The 18770-nt window shown below is 43.7% G+C and overlaps 2 protein-coding genes across 2 annotated transcripts in view; both read left to right on the top strand.

Annotated features, from left to right (window-relative positions):
* The window catches only part of LOC113029372 (SCO-spondin-like), a 61696-nt gene extending 49617 nt beyond the window's left edge, over positions 1 to 12079 (top strand). The window contains exons 58-59 of the mRNA XM_026180212.1: positions 6636 to 6786; positions 11781 to 12079. Coding sequence (XP_026035997.1) covers positions 6636 to 6786; positions 11781 to 11803 — 174 coding nt within the window. The 3' untranslated portion in view covers positions 11804 to 12079. The remainder of the gene's footprint in view (positions 1 to 6635; positions 6787 to 11780) is intronic.
* Positions 12080 to 13620: 1541 nt separating this feature from the next.
* Positions 13621 to 18770, top strand: part of kcnh2b (potassium voltage-gated channel, subfamily H (eag-related), member 2b) — a 249338-nt gene continuing 244188 nt past the window's right edge. Inside the window, exons 1-2 of the mRNA XM_026180214.1 lie at positions 13621 to 14488; positions 14992 to 15594. Coding sequence (XP_026035999.1) covers positions 15519 to 15594 — 76 coding nt within the window. The 5' untranslated portion in view covers positions 13621 to 14488; positions 14992 to 15518. The remainder of the gene's footprint in view (positions 14489 to 14991; positions 15595 to 18770) is intronic.

Below are 18770 nucleotides of genomic sequence, written 5' to 3'. Positions count from 1 at the left end.
CAGCTGAAACACCTGAAACAGCTGAAACACCTGAAACAGCTGAAACAGCTGAAACACCTGAAACAGCTGAAACAGCTGAAACACCTGAAACAGCTGAAAAAGCTGAAACAGCTGAAACAGCTGAAACACATGAAACAGCTGAAACAGCCGAAAAACCTGAAACAGCTGAAACAGCTGAAACACATGAAACACATGAAACAGCTGAAACACCTGAAAAAGCTGAAACACCTGAAACAGCTGAAACAGCTGAAACACCTGAAAAAGCTGAAACACCTGAAACAGCCGAAACAGCTGAAACAGCTGAAACAGGTGAAACACCTGAAACACCTGAAACAGCTGAAACACCTGAAACAGCTGAAACAGCCGAAACAGCCGAAACAGCTGAAAAAGCTGAAACACCTGAAACACCTGAAACAACTGAAACAGCCGAAACAGCCGAAACAGCTGAAAAAGCTGAAACAGCTGAAACACCTGAAACAGCTGAAACACCTGAAACACCTGAAACAGCTGAAACACCTGAAACAGCTGAAACACCTGAAACAGCTGAAACAGCTGAAACAGCTGAAACAGCTGAAACAGGTGAAACACCTGAAACACCTGAAACAGGTGAAACACCTGAAACAACTGAAACAGCTGAAACAGCCGAAACAGCCGAAACAGCTGAAACAGCTGAAACACCTGAAACACCTGAAACATCTGAAACAGCCGAAACAGCTGAAAAAGCTGAAACAGCTGAAACACCTGAAACAGCTGAAACAGGTGAAACAGGTGAAACAGGTGAAACACATGAAACAGCTGAAACAGCCGAAACAGCTGAAACAGCCGAAACAGCTGAAACACCTGAAAAACCTGAAACACATGAAACACCTGAAACAGCTGAAACACCTGAAACAGCTGAAAAAGCTGAAACAGCTGAAACAGCTGAAACAGCTGAAACACCTGAAACAGCTGAAACACCTGAAACAGCTGAAACAGCTGAAACACCTGAAAAAAGCTGAAACACCTGAAACACCTCAAACAACTGAAACAGCCGAAACAGCTGAAAAGCTGAAACAGCTGAAACACCTGAAACAGCTGAAACAGGTGAAACACCTGAAACAGGTGAAACACCTGAAACAGCTGAAACAGCTGAAACAGGTGAAACACCTGAAATAGGTGAAACACCTGAAACAGCTGAAACAGCTGAAACACCTGAAACAGCTGAAACAGCTGAAACACCTGAAACACATGAAACAGCTGAAACACCTGAAAAAGCTGAAACACCTGAAACAGCTGAAACAGCTGAAACACCTGAAAAAGCTGAAACACCTGAAACAGCCGAAACAGCTGAAACACCTGAAACAGCCGAAACAGCTGAAACACCTGAAACAGCTGAAACACCTGAAACAGCTGAAACAGCTGAAACAGGTGAAACAGCTGAAACTCCTGAAACAGCCGAAACAGCTGAAACAGCTGAAACAGCTGAAACAGCTGAAACAGCCGAAACACCTGAAACAGCTGAAACAGCTGAAACAGCTGAAACAGCTGAAACACGTGAAACAGCTGAAACACCTGAAACAGCCGAAACAGCTGAAACAGCTGAAACAGCTGAAACACCTGAAACAAGCTGAAACAGCTTGAAACAGGTGAAACAGCTTGAAACACCTGAAACACCTGAAACAGCTGAAACAGCTGAAACAGCTGAAACAGCTGAAACTCCTGAAACAGCCGAAAAACCTGAAACAGCTGAAACAGCTTGAAAACACCTGAAACACATGAAACAGCTGAAACACCTGAAAAAGCTGAAACACCTGAAACAGCTGAAACAGCTGAAACACCTGAAAAAGCTGAAACACCTGAAACAGCCGAAACAGCTGAACAGCTGAAACAGCTGAAACAGGTGAAACACCTGAAACACCTGAACAGGTGGAAACACCTGAAACAAACTGAAACAGCCGAAACAGCCGAAAACAGCTGAAAAAGCTGAAACACCTGAAACACCTCAAAACAACTGAAACAGCCGAAACAGCCGAAACAGCTGAAAAAAGCTGAAACAGCTGAAAACACCTGAAACAGCTGAAACACCTGAAACAGCTGAAACAGCTGAAACACCTGAAACAGCTGAAACACCTGAAACAGCTGAAGCACCTGAAACAGCTGAAACAGGTGAAACACCTGAAGCACCTGAAACAGCTGAAACACCTGAAACAGCTGAAACAGCCGAAACAGCCGAAACAGCTGAAAAAGCCGAAACACCTGAAACACCTGAAACAACTGAAACAGCCGAAACAGCTGAAAAAGCTGAAACAGCTGAAACACCTGAAACAGCTGAAACAGGTGAAACAGGTGAAACAGGTGAAACACATGAAACAGCTGAAACAGCCGAAACAGCTGAAACAGCCGAAACAGCTGAAACACCTGAAAAACCTGAAACACATGAAACACCTGAAACAGCTGAAACACCTGAAACACATGAAACAGCTGAAACTCCTGAAACTCCTGAAACAGCTGAAACACCTGAAACAGCTGAAACAGCCGAAAAACCTGAAACACATGAAACAGCTGAAACACATGAAACAGCTGAAACACCTGAAACTCCTGAAACACATGAAACAGCTGAAACACATGAAACAGCTGAAACACATGAAACAGCTGAAACACATGAAACTCCTGAAACAGCCGAAACACCTGAAACAGCTGAAACACCTGAAACTCCTGAAACAGCTGAAACAGCCGAAAAACCTGAAACAGCTGAAACAGCTGAAACACATGAAACAGCTGAAACACCTGAAACACATGAAACAGCTGAAAGACCTGAAAGACCTGAAACAGCTGAAACACATGAAACAGCTGAAACACATGAAACAGCTGAAACAGCTGAAAGACCTGAAACACCTGAAAAAGCTGAAACAGCTGAAAAAGCTGAAACAGCTGAAACACCTGAAACACCTGAAACACCTGAAACAGCCGAAACACATGAAACAGGTGAAACACCTGAAACAGCCTCTGAACTTTACTTTCCTGACTGACAATATTTGTAAAGAGTGTTCTTATTCACCCTTCCTGTGCAGGATAACTAGTTTGCATGGGGTCAGCTAGCATCCACAGATAGTAGAGACTCTGAAATGTAGAGACTGAAATGTACTCAAAGTAAGAAAGTAAGAGTAGCTCTTTGGAGGACATTTCTATTTTTGTGCAAAATAAAAAACATAAATCTGTTTTCTGTTGCTACATTGCAGAGGGCGACTTTTCCTCTAAACAGGAAAATGTGCACAGTCAGGGGTTAAAGTGGATTCAGAAGGTGGGGGAAGATTTTCTTAGTGTACAGGCTGTGATCAGCTGACCTGCTGCTCTTTGTGCATTGTGCAACCCAATTCATTTATAATTGTATTAATATGCAAATTGCATTGACTATTGATCAACAACTACTGATCGAAGACTGTTTATAAGGTTGGGGAAACCTGCAGTCAGCTGAGAGAATCAGCCTTTTGGGATACAGTAACAAAGTATTTGTACTTCATTACTTCCCATGTTTTCATCAACCAGGGGAATCACCCCCTGGAGGCCATTACAAAGCATGAGGGTTTAAGGTTAATGGCTTTACTTTTAAGAGCAACCAGTTATTGCCATCTTTTATGTACAGTTTATGCATCTGCCCTTTAAGTCCCTTTAAATCCATCCATCCATCCATCCATTCACTTCCGCTTATCCTTTTCAGGGTCGCGGGGGGCGCTGGAGCCTATCCCAGCTGTCATAGGGCGAGAAAATCCCAAAAACTATTAATAAAATCATGATTCAGGGTATCATCTTTAGCAAATGAGATCATCTCATTGTCTATTTTGTTTTTTCTACTGATGCGAGAGAATTGTCTTTAATTATGGCATCCTGAGCTGAGCATTTGACATCTGTGCTTAAAGATAAACATACAGTTGATGACTTGAAGGCAGGCAAACAGAAATACAAGATATAATATGTGAAGTATCAGGGTGTAAATACAGTAGATGGATGTGTTGAATCTCGTGCAGGGGTAGAGGGATTCTATCTTTTCTTCTTCTTTGATTTTCATTCTTGGTTTTCTGTCTTTTTCATCCTTGTAAGACAGCAGGCTTATCACCTCATCACCATGGTGACTTTGTTCTTCCTTGGCATCTATGCGTCTCCACTGTAAAAATAGAGTCAGTCATGCTGGGAGATCAGTAAAAATAAACATCAGCTCGGCCAAATGTGTCATTACCTCCCGTTACTGCGGCAACCGGGGATGGTAACCGATGACTAGGCAACCCTGTGAAGTCCCCGTGTCATTGATTAGCACGACTGGAAGAAGCAGGAATTCATTACAGTGATCAAGTTTCCCATCACCGGCTGACTTATCGGACACACACACACACACACACACACACACACACACACACACACACACACACACACACTGTAGACTTTTCAAAGTGTGTGAGAAGTACTAATAACTATTTTTCAGAGGAACTTTTCTTACCTCCTTCCCCTTTTATGTATCATGCGTTGCTACCGTCCTCTGTACTTTTCCACAGTCTCCTTCAGGCTTTGTCTGCATTAATTGGATGCATGAACACAGCTTCCAAAGGCGACCTTCTTTCTCTGAGTTACAAACGAGGCTCGATTATTCTCAAATTTCAGGATTTTTGCATGTATCTTTGTTGACTCTGTTATTTGTTATCAGTTGAGTTTGTCATGTAAGCCACCTTAAAAAGACGTAAAGAAGTAAAACATATCTTTCTTGCTCTTGTTATTATTATTATACATTTCACGTTGCTTACAGTATTAAGCCATGTTATAACTACACTGGCTTGTTATGCAGAGATCAACCACGAGATAACAGTTTCTGTGTATCACAGACATCTTAGCATCGCTCAGCTCTTTCTTCATTCTGATTAGGCGATAATGAACACAGTGTATTAAATGACAGGGAGAGTAAGCACGGATCCAACGAAGAAACATTGTGGTGCATGTAGCAGCTGAATGAGATCTTCCTTTGGAACTGTTGGAGAACTAAAAATCTGACTTGTAATCAGTATAAATGCTCTTTTTAAAGCCCTCAGTCAGGAGTCCATGGACACCCTGTTTTACGTAAAGATCAGGGGTCTGTCAAAGTCTGTTCTTCACAGCATGTTCAGTTCAGTTCAGTTCATTTTTATTTCAAACATTTCAAACATGTGCCTTCACAATCATTACAAAATATCATTCCATTATTTGTTTGAAAAGGAGTAGGCTGAAGTATTTACTTATTTGTCCCTACCCCCTCAAGTTTTACCTCTCATTCATTTAATTTTTTTTTTGTCTTAAATTAAACAAACAACATATGAAACATATGAAGTAAAACAAAACATAACATACATAAATCAAAAACAAGAAATTAGCAAGCCCCACCACAGTATAGTTTCTTTCATATGAAAAATACAGAATGTGTATATTTGCAGATACACAAGTTATGGAAAAACAACAAACCAAAACAAACAAAAAAACAAAAAAGAACCGCAACACCATTACCAGCAACATTACCGTCCTGGGTTAACCCCGTTTTCTTCATTCTTATACTTATTTAAAATGAGGTTTTTATATTTTACTTTAAACTGTTTTATGTTTTGACTGTCTTTTATTTCTTCTGTTAGACTGTTCCATAATTTAACTCCTGCATGTTTCAGGAAGGACGATAGATGTAGATGCTGAGGAGACTGGGAGAGGGTACAAAACCATCTGTAAAGACTTTGAACTCAACCCGTTCACAGTCAGACAGACTGTCTGCAAAGCAAGGAAATTAAAGAATGCTGTTAGCCTCCTCAGCATGGTCGAGCACCACAGATCAGCCCAGCAGCAAACAGGGATGCAGGAGTTTACAAAATAAGAAGCTAAGCTTAGACCTGCCTCACAGTGTCAAATGTTCATGTTCGCGAATGCACGTGGCAGAGATACAAGCAGAAAAGCTGTGCTGCCCATCTGCTGTTTGCAGAGCACACAGATGAGGCAGAGGTCTCTGTGAATAATGCTCTGTGGAAATGTCTTAAAGAAAACCTTTGGTTTAGATGCTAAGAGTGATGTGTGGAGAAAAGAAACATGCATTACAGCACTTGAACCACATCCCATCAGTCACACACGGTCATGGTAGGGCCAAGATTTGGGCTTTTCATCGCCGTCACAACAGCTCACCTTTATTGATGGAGCGATGAGGACTGAATGACAGCAGCAAAGTCAAATGTTAGTACGTCTGTCTGTGGGCTCACAGGAAGTGAAGCAGAAAGAGACTCACCTCAGCACACGGGTCATACGTTTAACTGGGTTTGCTTTTCTTTGCTACTCTTATTTATGCACCAACATTTAAAGGCATTCGTTCATTTTTTGTCCTTAATATGCTGTAGTTCTTACACTGTAATCTTCCATCACATAGAATAGAGGGAGGCATCTGCCCTTCCTTATCTGTCCTACTCTTTCCCCTCATTTAAACTTTCTTTTCTGATTGTTTCACTTTCTACTTCCTATTATTTCCCTGATCTCCTCATAAAACCGTCCCCTGCTCTGATTTCAGTTTGCCCTCATCGTATCCAAGTCACCCTCTTGGCTCTTATTTCTCTTTCTGCCCCCAACATTTAGTTACCCTCTCTCTTCTTTTTACTCTCTCCACGTAGGAGCCGTATCTCCAGTCGGTGTGTGAGTGCTGCAGCTACCGCCTGGACCCGAACACCCCGGTGCGCTTCCTCAGCCTGCAGTGTGAGAGTGGAGAGAGCGAGCCGGTTGTCCTGCCAGTCATACACAGCTGCGAGTGCACTAGCTGCCAAGGTGAGGCATAATGGGGCTGATGGATTTGCATGTCCATTTCTCATATCAGTGTGAGATTTAAATATATGCAAAACTTTTCATACAGGCACGAGTGCACACCGGCCTCCTCAAGTCAGAGTTTCATCCAATCATCCAGGCTTATACACATCAGGACAGTCATGCAGTCATTTTCAGATGTCTCCTGTAAACACCACCAACCAGTGGAAGCAATCAAGATTTAATAAATGACAGACTTTCAGCTTTATTTCAAGAGATTTTTGAAAAATATTCCTTACATTTAAGATTTATTAAATTTCCCTTGTTGTTCATTCTTAAATGAAACTCTTTTACAGGCATGTAGTGCTTGAACCGTAAAGCCGATGGACTTTCTTCTTCACTGGATCCACTGTTAGTTGCTGTGTCTTTGTGGCTCTTTCTGCCCACTAAAGGCTGTTGTGGCCGTCCGAGAAAATGTCTTTACCTTCAGGAGCCGTTGCTTTGCTGTGTCTTTACTGCCAGGCTCTGTCCTACCAGTTTCACAGCCTTTGATTCGCTGTGAGCAGAAAGTAAAGCTGTCGATACTTCAGAATTCCTCCTGCTACTTCTACCAACACCTAGTCATGAATAAACACCCTTGACCCACTTCCACTGGCTGTGATAACACTCCACTGTGTTTGACAGACTCTTCTCTGCTACAAGTTCATATTCCTAAAAGAAACTTCCAGAACTTGGCAGGCTTTCTTCGATGTTTTCTAGGAAAGTCTTATCCGGTCTTTCTGTCCTCGGGCGTTATCAGCGTTTTGCGTCTGTACTTCATTCATGAAGTTGCGTCTTGACAGAACACTGTAGCAATGATGCATCTTCTTGGATAGATATTATGAAGGGAAGAATTCAGTTGTCTTTTGTGATCTTCCAGGAATTTGGGTGTTGCAGAGCTGACTGCTGCATTCCTGCTTTATAAAAATGTACCAAATGTTCCGATCTCTCTGATTAGACCTGGGTTGTTGCTTTCAGTGTAATGGTGAGCTCCCAAGCACAGCCACCAAATGCAAACTCAATCCTGGAAGCAGCTGCTGACCTTTCATCTACTTAATTTGCCATGATGTAATGAGGAAATAGGTTTAGGTTAGACCTATTGCTTATATACAGCCACGAGAGTCACTAACAGGTCTCTCTGCCTAATTTGTCACAGAGTGAGGAGAGATCAGGCCTCACTTGGAACTGCTTGGCAGTTAATTGTGCAATTACTTTTGAGCCTTTGAAAATATGGGAGCATGTATGAAGACGGCTGCAGCTCCTAAAAGGTTAAAGCAAGTTTTTCATATAAGTACATTTCTATTTATACAGTTCAAGATATCAACTTACAAAGAACAACTAATGAAGACACAGCTGGAGGGCCAGTAGCTCTGTCTCCTTTAGTTCTCAGCCTTGTGTGAAGCACACAACCTGATCGTTAGACCTCAGGAACCTGCAGGGGTGTTTGCATGGACACGTTTGCTGCTGCTCCAACAGTCACAACCAGAATCTTAAAGTGAGTGAGACACGAGTACTTTGCAGTTGCATTTTGAACACTTTGTTTGAAGGAGGTTATTTTGAGAAGAGATGAAATAAGCTTCTAATTCACAGCAGGACACAACAGAGCTCAGGTTGGCCTGGTGTCTTAAGTGAATAAAAGAGCAAGATCGAAACAGAGATTTAACCTGATCATCCAAAGTGAGTCAAAAGCTGCCCCAAGGTTCAGAAATATGGGGACCAGGAGTTCACAGAAATCTATCAGGGGTACAAAGGAGGACGTCTCTTTCCTCCTCATGAAGTTAAACAAGGTGTTCAGCCTTCCAGGTTTTAAAAGACCTGCAGCTTAAAACAACGCAGGGCTTAGAGGAGATCTATAACTGAATGTCATCTGCATAGCTGTGATGTCATATGTCCTTAAAAATGTGCCAAAAAGGAAAAGCTATTTTTAAAAAGATGCAGGTAATAAAATGTTGTTTCATCAGGTCGACTAATTTAACCAGGCCTGAGAAAGAAACAGGTAGAATATCAGGCTGAGCTGGGTCACTACGAGAAAACATCGTCCTCTCCGCTCTGACTTCATCCTGCAAAGAAACTTGAAATGAAAGCTATGAACTAGGATCTCATGACTGCCAGAGAATTGAGCATATAAATGACCAGCATGGTTGTCATGGCGATATGGCCTTTGCTATGGCATAAGGGTTGAGGAACGCCTTAAACGTATCACTCATCTTAGTGACACAATTCACGACAAATTTGTTGATCAGAGTCGAATAAGAACTAAATTTGAATGATTGAGTAGCGTGCTGGGCGGGGCGGGGGGCGGGGTCTCCTCTGTGGCGGGAGAGTGGCTGCTGTGCCAATCAACTCCACCTGGCAGTGCTATCTGAGCTCAGCTCCACCTCTCCCCCTACAGCTGAGCTAAAAGCACACCCGCTGCCACAGAGATGATTTCTGTCTGTAAATATTTATTGGACTCATTCGAACAGACTTGGATGAATCTAAACAGTCTGAAGTCTACAACCAAACTTACTGCATGTCAGAAACTAGCAGCAGTTACTGCTCCGTGCAAATAATTTACTTTGAATGCAACTAAGAGTTTCACGTTTGTCCTTGAGGAGTTCTTGTTCTGTAATCAAACTCAAGGCAGCTTTGAAAAGGAAAGACTGGGTGCCTGTGAAGATGTCACAGTTGAAGCAGCTCCCCTGCGTTTCTGGATCAGACTCGTCGTTAGGTGGAGCTTTAGGCTCATGGCGAGTTTGGGACACACCCTCTATCAGTGATGTCACTTTTGCTATCATCAGTGGTGTGGAAACCTGTTAACGTGGAGAGCAGGTGTTACCTCCATGAATGACATAACAGATTTTGTTACTTGGCACACCCACAGTGGAAACTTTAATAATCCTGTAGTTTGATTCTTGGTGTCTTAATGATCAGTGTCTTCAACAACAGTGACGTCCGTCTGTGGCTTCAGGTTATCAGCCGGGCTGCAGTTTCTCTGTGACGACCGTCTGTGTCCATTTGTCCTTTAGCCTCCTCTCAGCATCAGACTTGGTATCTAATATTAAAACAAGGCAGAAGGCTGCATCGGGACGATCGCTCTGAAAGCAGAACAGCTGTCAGTCGTCCATGTTTTCCTCTCCAGCTTACGGGGCAGGGGAGGTGATCTCGTGATTCAGTAGCTTGTAGAACACCTTCAGCAATAATACTTTGTTGTAATCATTTGCTGTTTGTTTATCAGCCTCTCACATCATTGGCCCACTGTTCCTTACATGCTTCAGCTCACTGAGCTTTGCAGGCATGCATTTATTTATAGAAACGTCTCCTGTGGTCCCGCTACAGCATTTCAATTAGGCTGAGGTCTGGACTGTGACTGGGCCGTTGCAGCGCCTCGATCCTGTTCTTTTTTAGCCGTTCTGTTGAACACTTGCAGCTGTGCTTGGGACCTTTGTCTTGTTGTAGGACCCAGTTTCAGTCACACTTCAGGTGTCAGGCTGATGGCTTCATGTTCTCTAGAATACTTTGGTATACAGAGGTGTTGCTGCTAGGCTGCTAGAAACCCAGGACCTATGGCTGTAACTCCAAATCATCGCTACACTTGGCAGCTGATTAGGGCTGTTTGTGCTGATATGCTGGTTTATGGTCAAACATCTCTGCTTTGGTGTTGTCTGTCCAAAGGACGTTGTTGTATTCCTTCATCTTATTTTTTCCTTCCAAAAAAAGTCGTACTTGTTCAGCCTTTTTTTATAATGTGGTGAATTTTAAAGCTGAGCATGCTAACTCTTGCCGGGATGAACTCTTGTGTTTGCTGCAGTTCCTCTGAGCATTGCACGCTGAGACCTTGGAGTGAATTTGCTGGGACGTCCACTTCTGGATAGTCTTTCACACTGTAGAATAAGACTTCAAACTGTTTGGAAATGGGCTTGAACCCTTCCCAGATTGATGGGCAGCAACAGTTGTTGATGTTTTCACCTGACTGTGCATTCGATCTCTTGGCTGCTTCTAACCCTCTTGAAGGCTTTAGAGAGGGTGGACTTTGTTTTTTGGCTCAGCTTTTGGTAAATAAATAATGAAACGGTGCAATGTGTTGTGTTTGGTAGTTCATCTGAGAGAGCATTTATACTTGTGTGTTAAATCTGTGGCGTAGAAAAATGTGTTTGTCTGTGGAAAAAACACAAAACAAACTATTATTTACATGAAAACACTTATTAGACGGGTCTGCTGTTATTTCTCTCTCACTGTGTGTGTGCACATTGTACATTTTAAGAAACCACCTCACTCTTGTTCAGTGAGGAGCATGCACTGCTGTGGAATGAAACAGAAACAGAGCCAAAGTGAAAGTGCTGCTCTAACCTTCTGTTTGCAGCAAGCAGCCAATCAGAAAGCAAAAGTCCAAGAATGAAAGTACAGGGCTGGAAATGGGAAGAACATAGCCAATTCAAAGACTCAGCCTTCATGTCACAGTTGTTTTTATTACCACCAGGCTGAACCACAAGCGTGTGGTCACTGACACGAGCATTCCTGCAGATTTACACACACAAACATATGCTCACCTTTGCCCGTCATAAATGATTTAATGAAGGGTCCCACCTCTGAAGCAATTATGCTGTAATCCATTCATCAGCATGGCTGATCGCCTCAGTTAATTGGATGGAGCCACATACGACGTAGAACCCCACCCCCAGTGCTGCTCCTCCGTGGACATTACATCTGATGGCTTTGGCCGTTGGTGCGATCAATCTTTGATAACACACACGCACAGATGCGCGCCTATGAATCCATATAACATCATTTCTACACATCTGCAACTACATTGCACCTGTTTTAATAGAGTTCAGTTTCATCAGGCTCATTTCAGAATTGAGCCAGAAGTCTTTGCACACACTGGGTCTCAATCTGTCATCCTGTACAGGAAGCAGTTTTCTGTTTGCTGAACGTGTTCAGTTCTTTGACGGAGTAGCGGTGAAGATGCGACACCGGCTCACTGTTTCCTTTCTCCGCAGGAGGCGATCTGTCCCGACGCTGAGCGAGTCTGTTGGACGCGTCTGCGAACGCACCGCAGAGAGAACAGTGTGAAGTCCAAAGCACCAAGGAGCACCTCGCTAAAAGCCAGCTGGGTGATAGATGGAGGATTCTGGGTGGACGGATGGATGAGTGGAAAAAGTCCCTGCTGATAAACACAGTGCTCTGTAGTGCTCAGTCACCAAATGACTGGATCTTACTGCTGATCGTATATTTCTTACATATTCTGCAGCCTGTACATTCTACTGTGTATTTATAGATTAAAGATCCTATGATACAAGTTCTACTGCATTAAAACATGTTTCTTGTGTATGTTTGTGTATGTATACGTAGCAGCTACTGAACTGAACAGCTACTAGTCTGGGTTATATTCCCATGTTTACAGTGCAGTGCTGACGGGCTGGTCAATAAATGGACAGCAGGTCAGCTGTCTGTCTTTGAGGAATCCTTTTCTGTTTTAAGCAGTGTTGCAGCAGCACATGCTTCGTTGCTTTGTGGGACGTGGAAAGCACCACGTTAATAAAAGTGCCATTAAAAGTTTATAAGATAAAAGATTATAAGATTGATTTATGATCAATTTCAGGGCTGAGATCACCGACAGATTTCCTTCATACATTCAAATTATGCTGATGTGCTTTTTATTAATAATAATAATAGTAGTAGTAGTTTAATACACTGAGAGTAATCACAATGTTCTAATCCAGAGAATTAAGCAGCTTTACTTGCACACTTCAGTAAACTTAACATCTAAAGGATGTAAGTACAATCGCAGAAGCTTCCAGATAAATATCTGCAGCAAACGAGCTGTGTACGCCACAAACATGCTGCTGTTCGTTTCCCTTTTCCTTCGGTTTGCATCAGAGCGTTGCTGTCCTGACAGCCTCCTGGCTGTAACGCAAGCCTTCGTTAGATTTAGCGTTCAAGTCCTTTTTAAAATAATGTGCTCATTTCCCCACAGATGAGCTCGTCTCCTGTGTCACCGGGTCTTTTATGGGGAATGCAAAGACAGTAAGATTATACATGATTTAAAACCCATCATCCATCTCTCTGCGTTTCTCTTGGTTACTTCATAAAACCTGCTGCTGCCTGCAGCTTCTACGTCTAACACAACTGGCAGTGTGAAAAACACGGTTTCTGCTGACAGTTTCATTTACTGCGGAGCTGTTTAGCCACGGCTGTAAGGAGATGTAGCTTTTAATGGATGTGTCAAAGTGACGCCCGGAGCTTGTTCTCTTTATTTATTTCAGTCGTTTATCCAATATAATGTAAGGTGCGCACACATTAATTCATCAATGAACTTTAGTTACATATTGATTTTCCTCTCTCATCATCGCCTTCTTGCCTCCTCGGTCCCCTCCTTTCTTCCTCTCCTCGTCCTCTCTTTTCTTGACTAAATAAGGGAGTTTTGAGGGGAAGGCTGACCAGCACGCCTCCTCTGGCTTTCAGCTGCTTCAGTAAATACTGCTGGAAGTAATAAGAGCAGTAACCGCTGCATTTTTAATTCATGCCAAAGACTCACGTTTTGATCGATAGTCTTCGTCCAGCTGCAGGGCTGCAATTTATCACGTGTGACTAATCATTAAAAATATGATGCTGAGGAAAAAGGGGGGAGGACGCCTTATGGAGCTGTGCAGGACATTTTTGATAAATGCTTCCACGGAGCAGCAGAGGGCTTCAGGCCTTTGCTTGGCGCTGCTGAAAACAAGGACGTTTTCCTCAGTCGGAGCCATCACAGGTGAACCGGCTGCAGTCCGGTTCCAATGGACTTCAAGGGATTCAGGAAAACGCTTTGTCTGCTGATGCCTTCAATACCAGTCGGAAAATTAATACCTCACAGCTAAATTGAAGCGATGCTTCAAACAAGGTCATCGTAATTTCACCTCGTTAGTGTCCCCAGCAGCTCACAAACTACTCTTGCTCCCAGTGGCTTTGACAGCAGCGCACACGCGGCTGCATTTTAATACAAAAAGATGAGAATTTCATCCGATCTCGTCTTTGGGACATAATCAGCATTTCTGTTTCATTTCCCCCACAATGACAATATATATACTACCAACCGTTTATCACAAGAAAACGAGCTTGTCAGTTAAATAATTAACTTGTGACAACATAATAATAACAATAATAATCATCATCATTTTGTGTAATTAGATTGTACTGTTGTGTACCATGACAGTATGTGGTTTCATTTCCGACATACAATTTAGTCCTTTTTAGCTAACAGTCTAAATTAATGACACGTTACGCGTTCTTAATGTTTGGAGAACATTCATATATTTAAAGATATTACATGTAATGCTAAAATAGAGCGGAAGAGCAGGACTGGGTTTCAATCCATCCGCTAGATCCGCAATACCCGACGCTCCATGAAGGCATCATCCCCAGGTTGACGGAAGGGGGGAACCCTTGTGACGTAGCTGAGCAGGCTGAGTGGTGAATCCCCATCCGACCCTCCCTGAAGCACAATAAAGAAGCACCAGCAACGCGTTTTAAACGGCCTTTCGTTATCCACGGCAAACTCGCTGATTCAGGATCAGCTCAGGCAAAGAGACACGCTTCACTTTCGCGCAGGTGAATGTTCCTTTGTGAGGTATGGATGGAGTCTTTTGTTACACAGAGACAAGCAGCACAGGAGCGGGCAGAAGGGCGTGGATGTAAACTGAATCCCTCCCATAGCTGCTGAGGACAGGTAATGCAGCACAAAGCCGAACACCTGTTAACAACGGCAGCCTTTCAGAGCTCGTATCCACCATCACCTGCACCACACATTCATTACAAGATCATCTTTGTGACAAATGATCTTGTTTTGAGGCATTTAAATCAGTTGCAGTGCTCTTTAATGATATCTGGGCCACATTTTCAGCGACCAAAACCCCCAAACTGCAAAGCTCTTGGAGGTGTAATAAGCAGTTTTTTTCTGGGGTGAGGAGAGCAGGGATGGCCGAGAGCGCGCTCCTTCTCCTCCACCCATCAAAGGTTGGCTATCTCGCTCCTGATGCGCAAAGGGTTAAAAAGAGACGCAGTTAGAAGCCAGTGGAGCTGAAGTCATCTGGCAGAGCGCACAGCGAGATGGAGGAGAGAGATACAGTGAACACCTCCTAAAAAAACACTGATCTAGGACGCTTCGGGCTGCTGTTCTTGAGCTCTGCTGTTTTCATGCAACCAATCCGGTGTTCTTCATTTCCTCCCCAGTGAAACGCGCTGAGCTTCAGGTGGCGAAGAGGAGGAGGTGGAATAAGAGAAGAATAAAGACGCGCAGCTCAGCGCCAGAGCCATGGCTCCACAGAGGTTCGTCGGAAAGCTCGCTTCACGGGAGCGGGTTGTAGTGCAGGATGAGTGGTCCCCCGCGCTCCAGCGAGTGTGAGAGCAGGAGGAACATCACCTGACAGGCGGCCCTCCCCTCGGGGGACACAAGCAGACACGCTCGCGCCTCTCAGGCTGGAAACTGGAGGGCAAAAAACGGCTCAGATCCTACAGCGCGCCTCCTTTTCCAGAACTCTCCTCTTCCTCACTTTCTCGTGGAAAGAGATTTCACTTTCTCTGCGGCCAAACTTGGGAAAACTTTGGCCCCCGGATTGAGCCTGGCGCTGTAGCGTCCATGCCGGGAGCGCCGTGAGCGTCGTGCGCCCGGCTGCGGAGATTGGAGAACTGCGCTCTCGCTGTGATATTATTCAAAGTCCCGCAAAGTCTTTCGCAGTCCAGGGGCCACTGCAGCGAAGATGCCAGTCCGGAGGGGCCATGTGGCTCCGCAGAACACCTTCCTGGATACCATCATCAGGAAATTTGACAGTCAAAGTAAGAATCTAGATTTTCCTCCTTCAGATTGTTTATCCAAGCGTCCACAGCCTGCTTTGCTTTCATCGAGGGCCGGCGGTAGTGATTGATTTGCTGACTCGGGAGCTGTTAGAAATAGCATCCTAATGATGTAGACGTTGAGGTGACACGTTGTTTTCCAGAATTAGCCTCAATTATGGTGTCCCCTGCATGCTTAATGGCCGTGACACGTCACAAGGGTCGGAACTCTGTGATAAATGAAACCAATCAGAAATCGAGCGAAACTTTACGGATGCCAAACGTTTCACGGCAGCAGCAGCTTGTGTAGATTGATGCGCTCCTGAGTTTACTTGGAGCCTCTTGTTAAAGGTTAGTATCTGCATCCTTTAGTACACTTGCTTTCATGGAATCAGGTTCGTCCTCAGTGTTTATACTCAGTAATCGCTGAAACCATTCTGAGTTTCGTTTGCCTTCCAAATCGCTGTTTCACATTAATCGATCTCCAGCAAGCTTCAAAAACAAACAATATATCTGAACCGATGGATTTTGCATAAGAGCCCGTGGGCATGAAATTCAAAGCTGTCTCCACCCGTCCCCACCTCCCTGTGGCACTTTTATCTTTGATGCAAATCATGCATGTTGTTCCCAACCACGAGCGTGTGACCAGACTTCAGACGTGCCTCTGCAGCCGTGAGCAGCACGTTCTCTGCACCTCGGGGCAGATGAAGATGAGGCTGTGGCGTACAGAGGAAGAAAGAGTGGATGTGTGTCATTGCCATTCATTTTCCAGGCTGGTGAAGGCTATATTGACGCAAGGGATTAAAATGCCTCTTTAAAATGTCAGTTTCTCCAGGGCGGAGAAGATAAACATTCAGATGTTGGCTGAATTAAAGTCTTTGCTCGGGACCCCCTGTCTAAACACAGAAAACAAGCTGCCTGCCTTCTACCATGCACCTTGCTCTTGGGTAGTTTACAGGCCTGCTGTGGAAAAGCCAGCGATGTGACTCTGCACTCCTAACAGTCACGACAGCAGCTGAAAATGAAATAAGGTTTTCACATAAAAACACTCTTTCCTCACACGGAGGTGCTGAGAAGAAACTCCACACATGTGCAGTCGAGTTGAATAATTGATGTTGGAGTTGGGTAATTGACATTAATCCTGCTCTGCTTAGTTTTCCATGCTGATAAGCGTGGATGACTCTGCAAAGGTGAACATATTCAGCTGTTCGCTGGAACGCTGCCGACTCACTCCACTGTGTTCATATCTTAAATGTCTCTTTCCTGAGGATTTGCATTTGGTTCAGTGTGTGGCAGGAAGCTTCCCGTGTTTATGAGAGAAGGGCAAAGAAGTTCACATCGGTGCTATCTGAACGCCTCCCCAGGGTCGTTTTCTATGACTGCTGAAGGCTTATGGCTGGGGTAACCCTGCCTGCTGCTGGTGCTGTTGTCATAGTGCCCGGCGGATGTGGGCAATGAACAGGGAGGCACAGAGGAGGAGTGTAAATGGACACCAAGATCTGTGAAGAAAGCCCTAAACTGGTTGAAGGAAAAGGCACTGAGAGCTGAAATTAATCCAAAGTAAAGATCTTTGCTTTTTCTTTGTAAGAGGCTTCATTTGATCAGCATTTAATATCCGGCTGCTTCTTTTTGCTCAGATATACAGTAAGTGAAGAAAGCTTCCTCATGTGGAGCACAGTGAGGGTGAAGCAGCCGTCATGCTACACGAAGCAGAGCGGAGAGTTTTTCTGTTTGAGGTGGGGTGGCTTCTACAATAATGTGCTGATATCACAAAGCCTGATGCTGAGCATGGAGGAGATGATTAAGGAGCAAACTTTACCACCTGAAATACTGTGTGAGAACAAGGTGATCAAGCAGCTCTCGCGGCCTTAGATCGAAGCGTGTGCTATAATCTACACTAGACACAGAAACATGTCAACAGACTTTTAATTTTGTTTGTTTCTTTCACCATTACTCTGAAAACATTTCTCCCAAACATCCTACGACCAGCTCTTTCCAGGTGTTTTTGATTGTCCCTGCCCCCCAAACATCTGATAGGTCTAAATAGGATCGTTAAGGAAAAGGAGGCGTGTGCTTCAGCAAAGGTAGGGCCTGTCAGGCCACTCGGAAGACATGCGAGCTGCTCAAAGGTCATTTTGAGCTATAGATGTATCAGGTGAGAAGGCTCATTAGACACCAGTGTCAGGCACGTTTTTATAACGTTAGAAAGTGCTGATTACTGTGATTGTGAGGTAGAACTATGTTGTTCAGAAGTATTCCACAAGGTACCAGAGCTCACACCTGTCAGAGTCTGCTGCAACACAACGACAGATAATCCACACGATGTCAGAATAATCAGAAAAATGAGATTTCCAGGTGGAAATATTCACATGAACACTTCATGCACGCACACACACACACACACACACGCCCACACACGCACGCACACACACACACACACACGCACACACACACACACACACACACGCACGCACGCACGCACGCACGCGCACGCACACACACACGCACACACACACACACACACGCACACACGCACACGCACGCACGCACACACACACACACACACACACGCTTATATATGGAGTATAAAAGTGACAAAATGCAGCAGACAGAAGTAAATGTTGCACCATCAAACTTATGGTGGAAATTCAAATATCAAATACTTTCATTATTTCTATACTTTTTAACACTTTTTTGTTTCTTACTTACTAATTTAGCACTGGGTAACGATCACTGCTGAGAATGACCCAGATAAATGATAAAAGTTACTTATTAGTAACAAAAATCTTGAGAAATGGAAACATTAAATTCTGTCATGTATGATACGACACTGTGGGTCTACACACGGCTAAAGTTCAAATAATGAGGACAGTGTACTAGTACACCCAGACATTTATTGTAAAAAGGTGAAATAAAAGCTACAGTTTCATATGTATTCTATAGTCATTACTTCATATATTCAGTGTTACAGGACTCGAAATGTTTCCCAACCTTGTGTTTCTGTAGTTTGTTTGAAAACGTGCTCATTTCCAAGTGGCCTTGACAGAGAATGTATAATTCATGGGCTACAATATGTTTACTGATCCTGGTTTTCTGTTTATTCTGAACACCGCTATTTAGATGAAACATTAAATGTAATTAAAGGCAATAACAGGATAAGTCAACGGGAAACGATGCTC

Source organism: Astatotilapia calliptera, chromosome 9 (genome assembly GCF_900246225.1).
Source record: "Astatotilapia calliptera chromosome 9, fAstCal1.2, whole genome shotgun sequence".
NCBI classification, from domain to species: Eukaryota; Metazoa; Chordata; class Actinopteri; order Cichliformes; family Cichlidae; genus Astatotilapia; species Astatotilapia calliptera.
The sequence above is the reverse complement of the archived record's forward strand: the minus strand, read 5'-3'. Positions and strand labels throughout refer to the sequence as shown.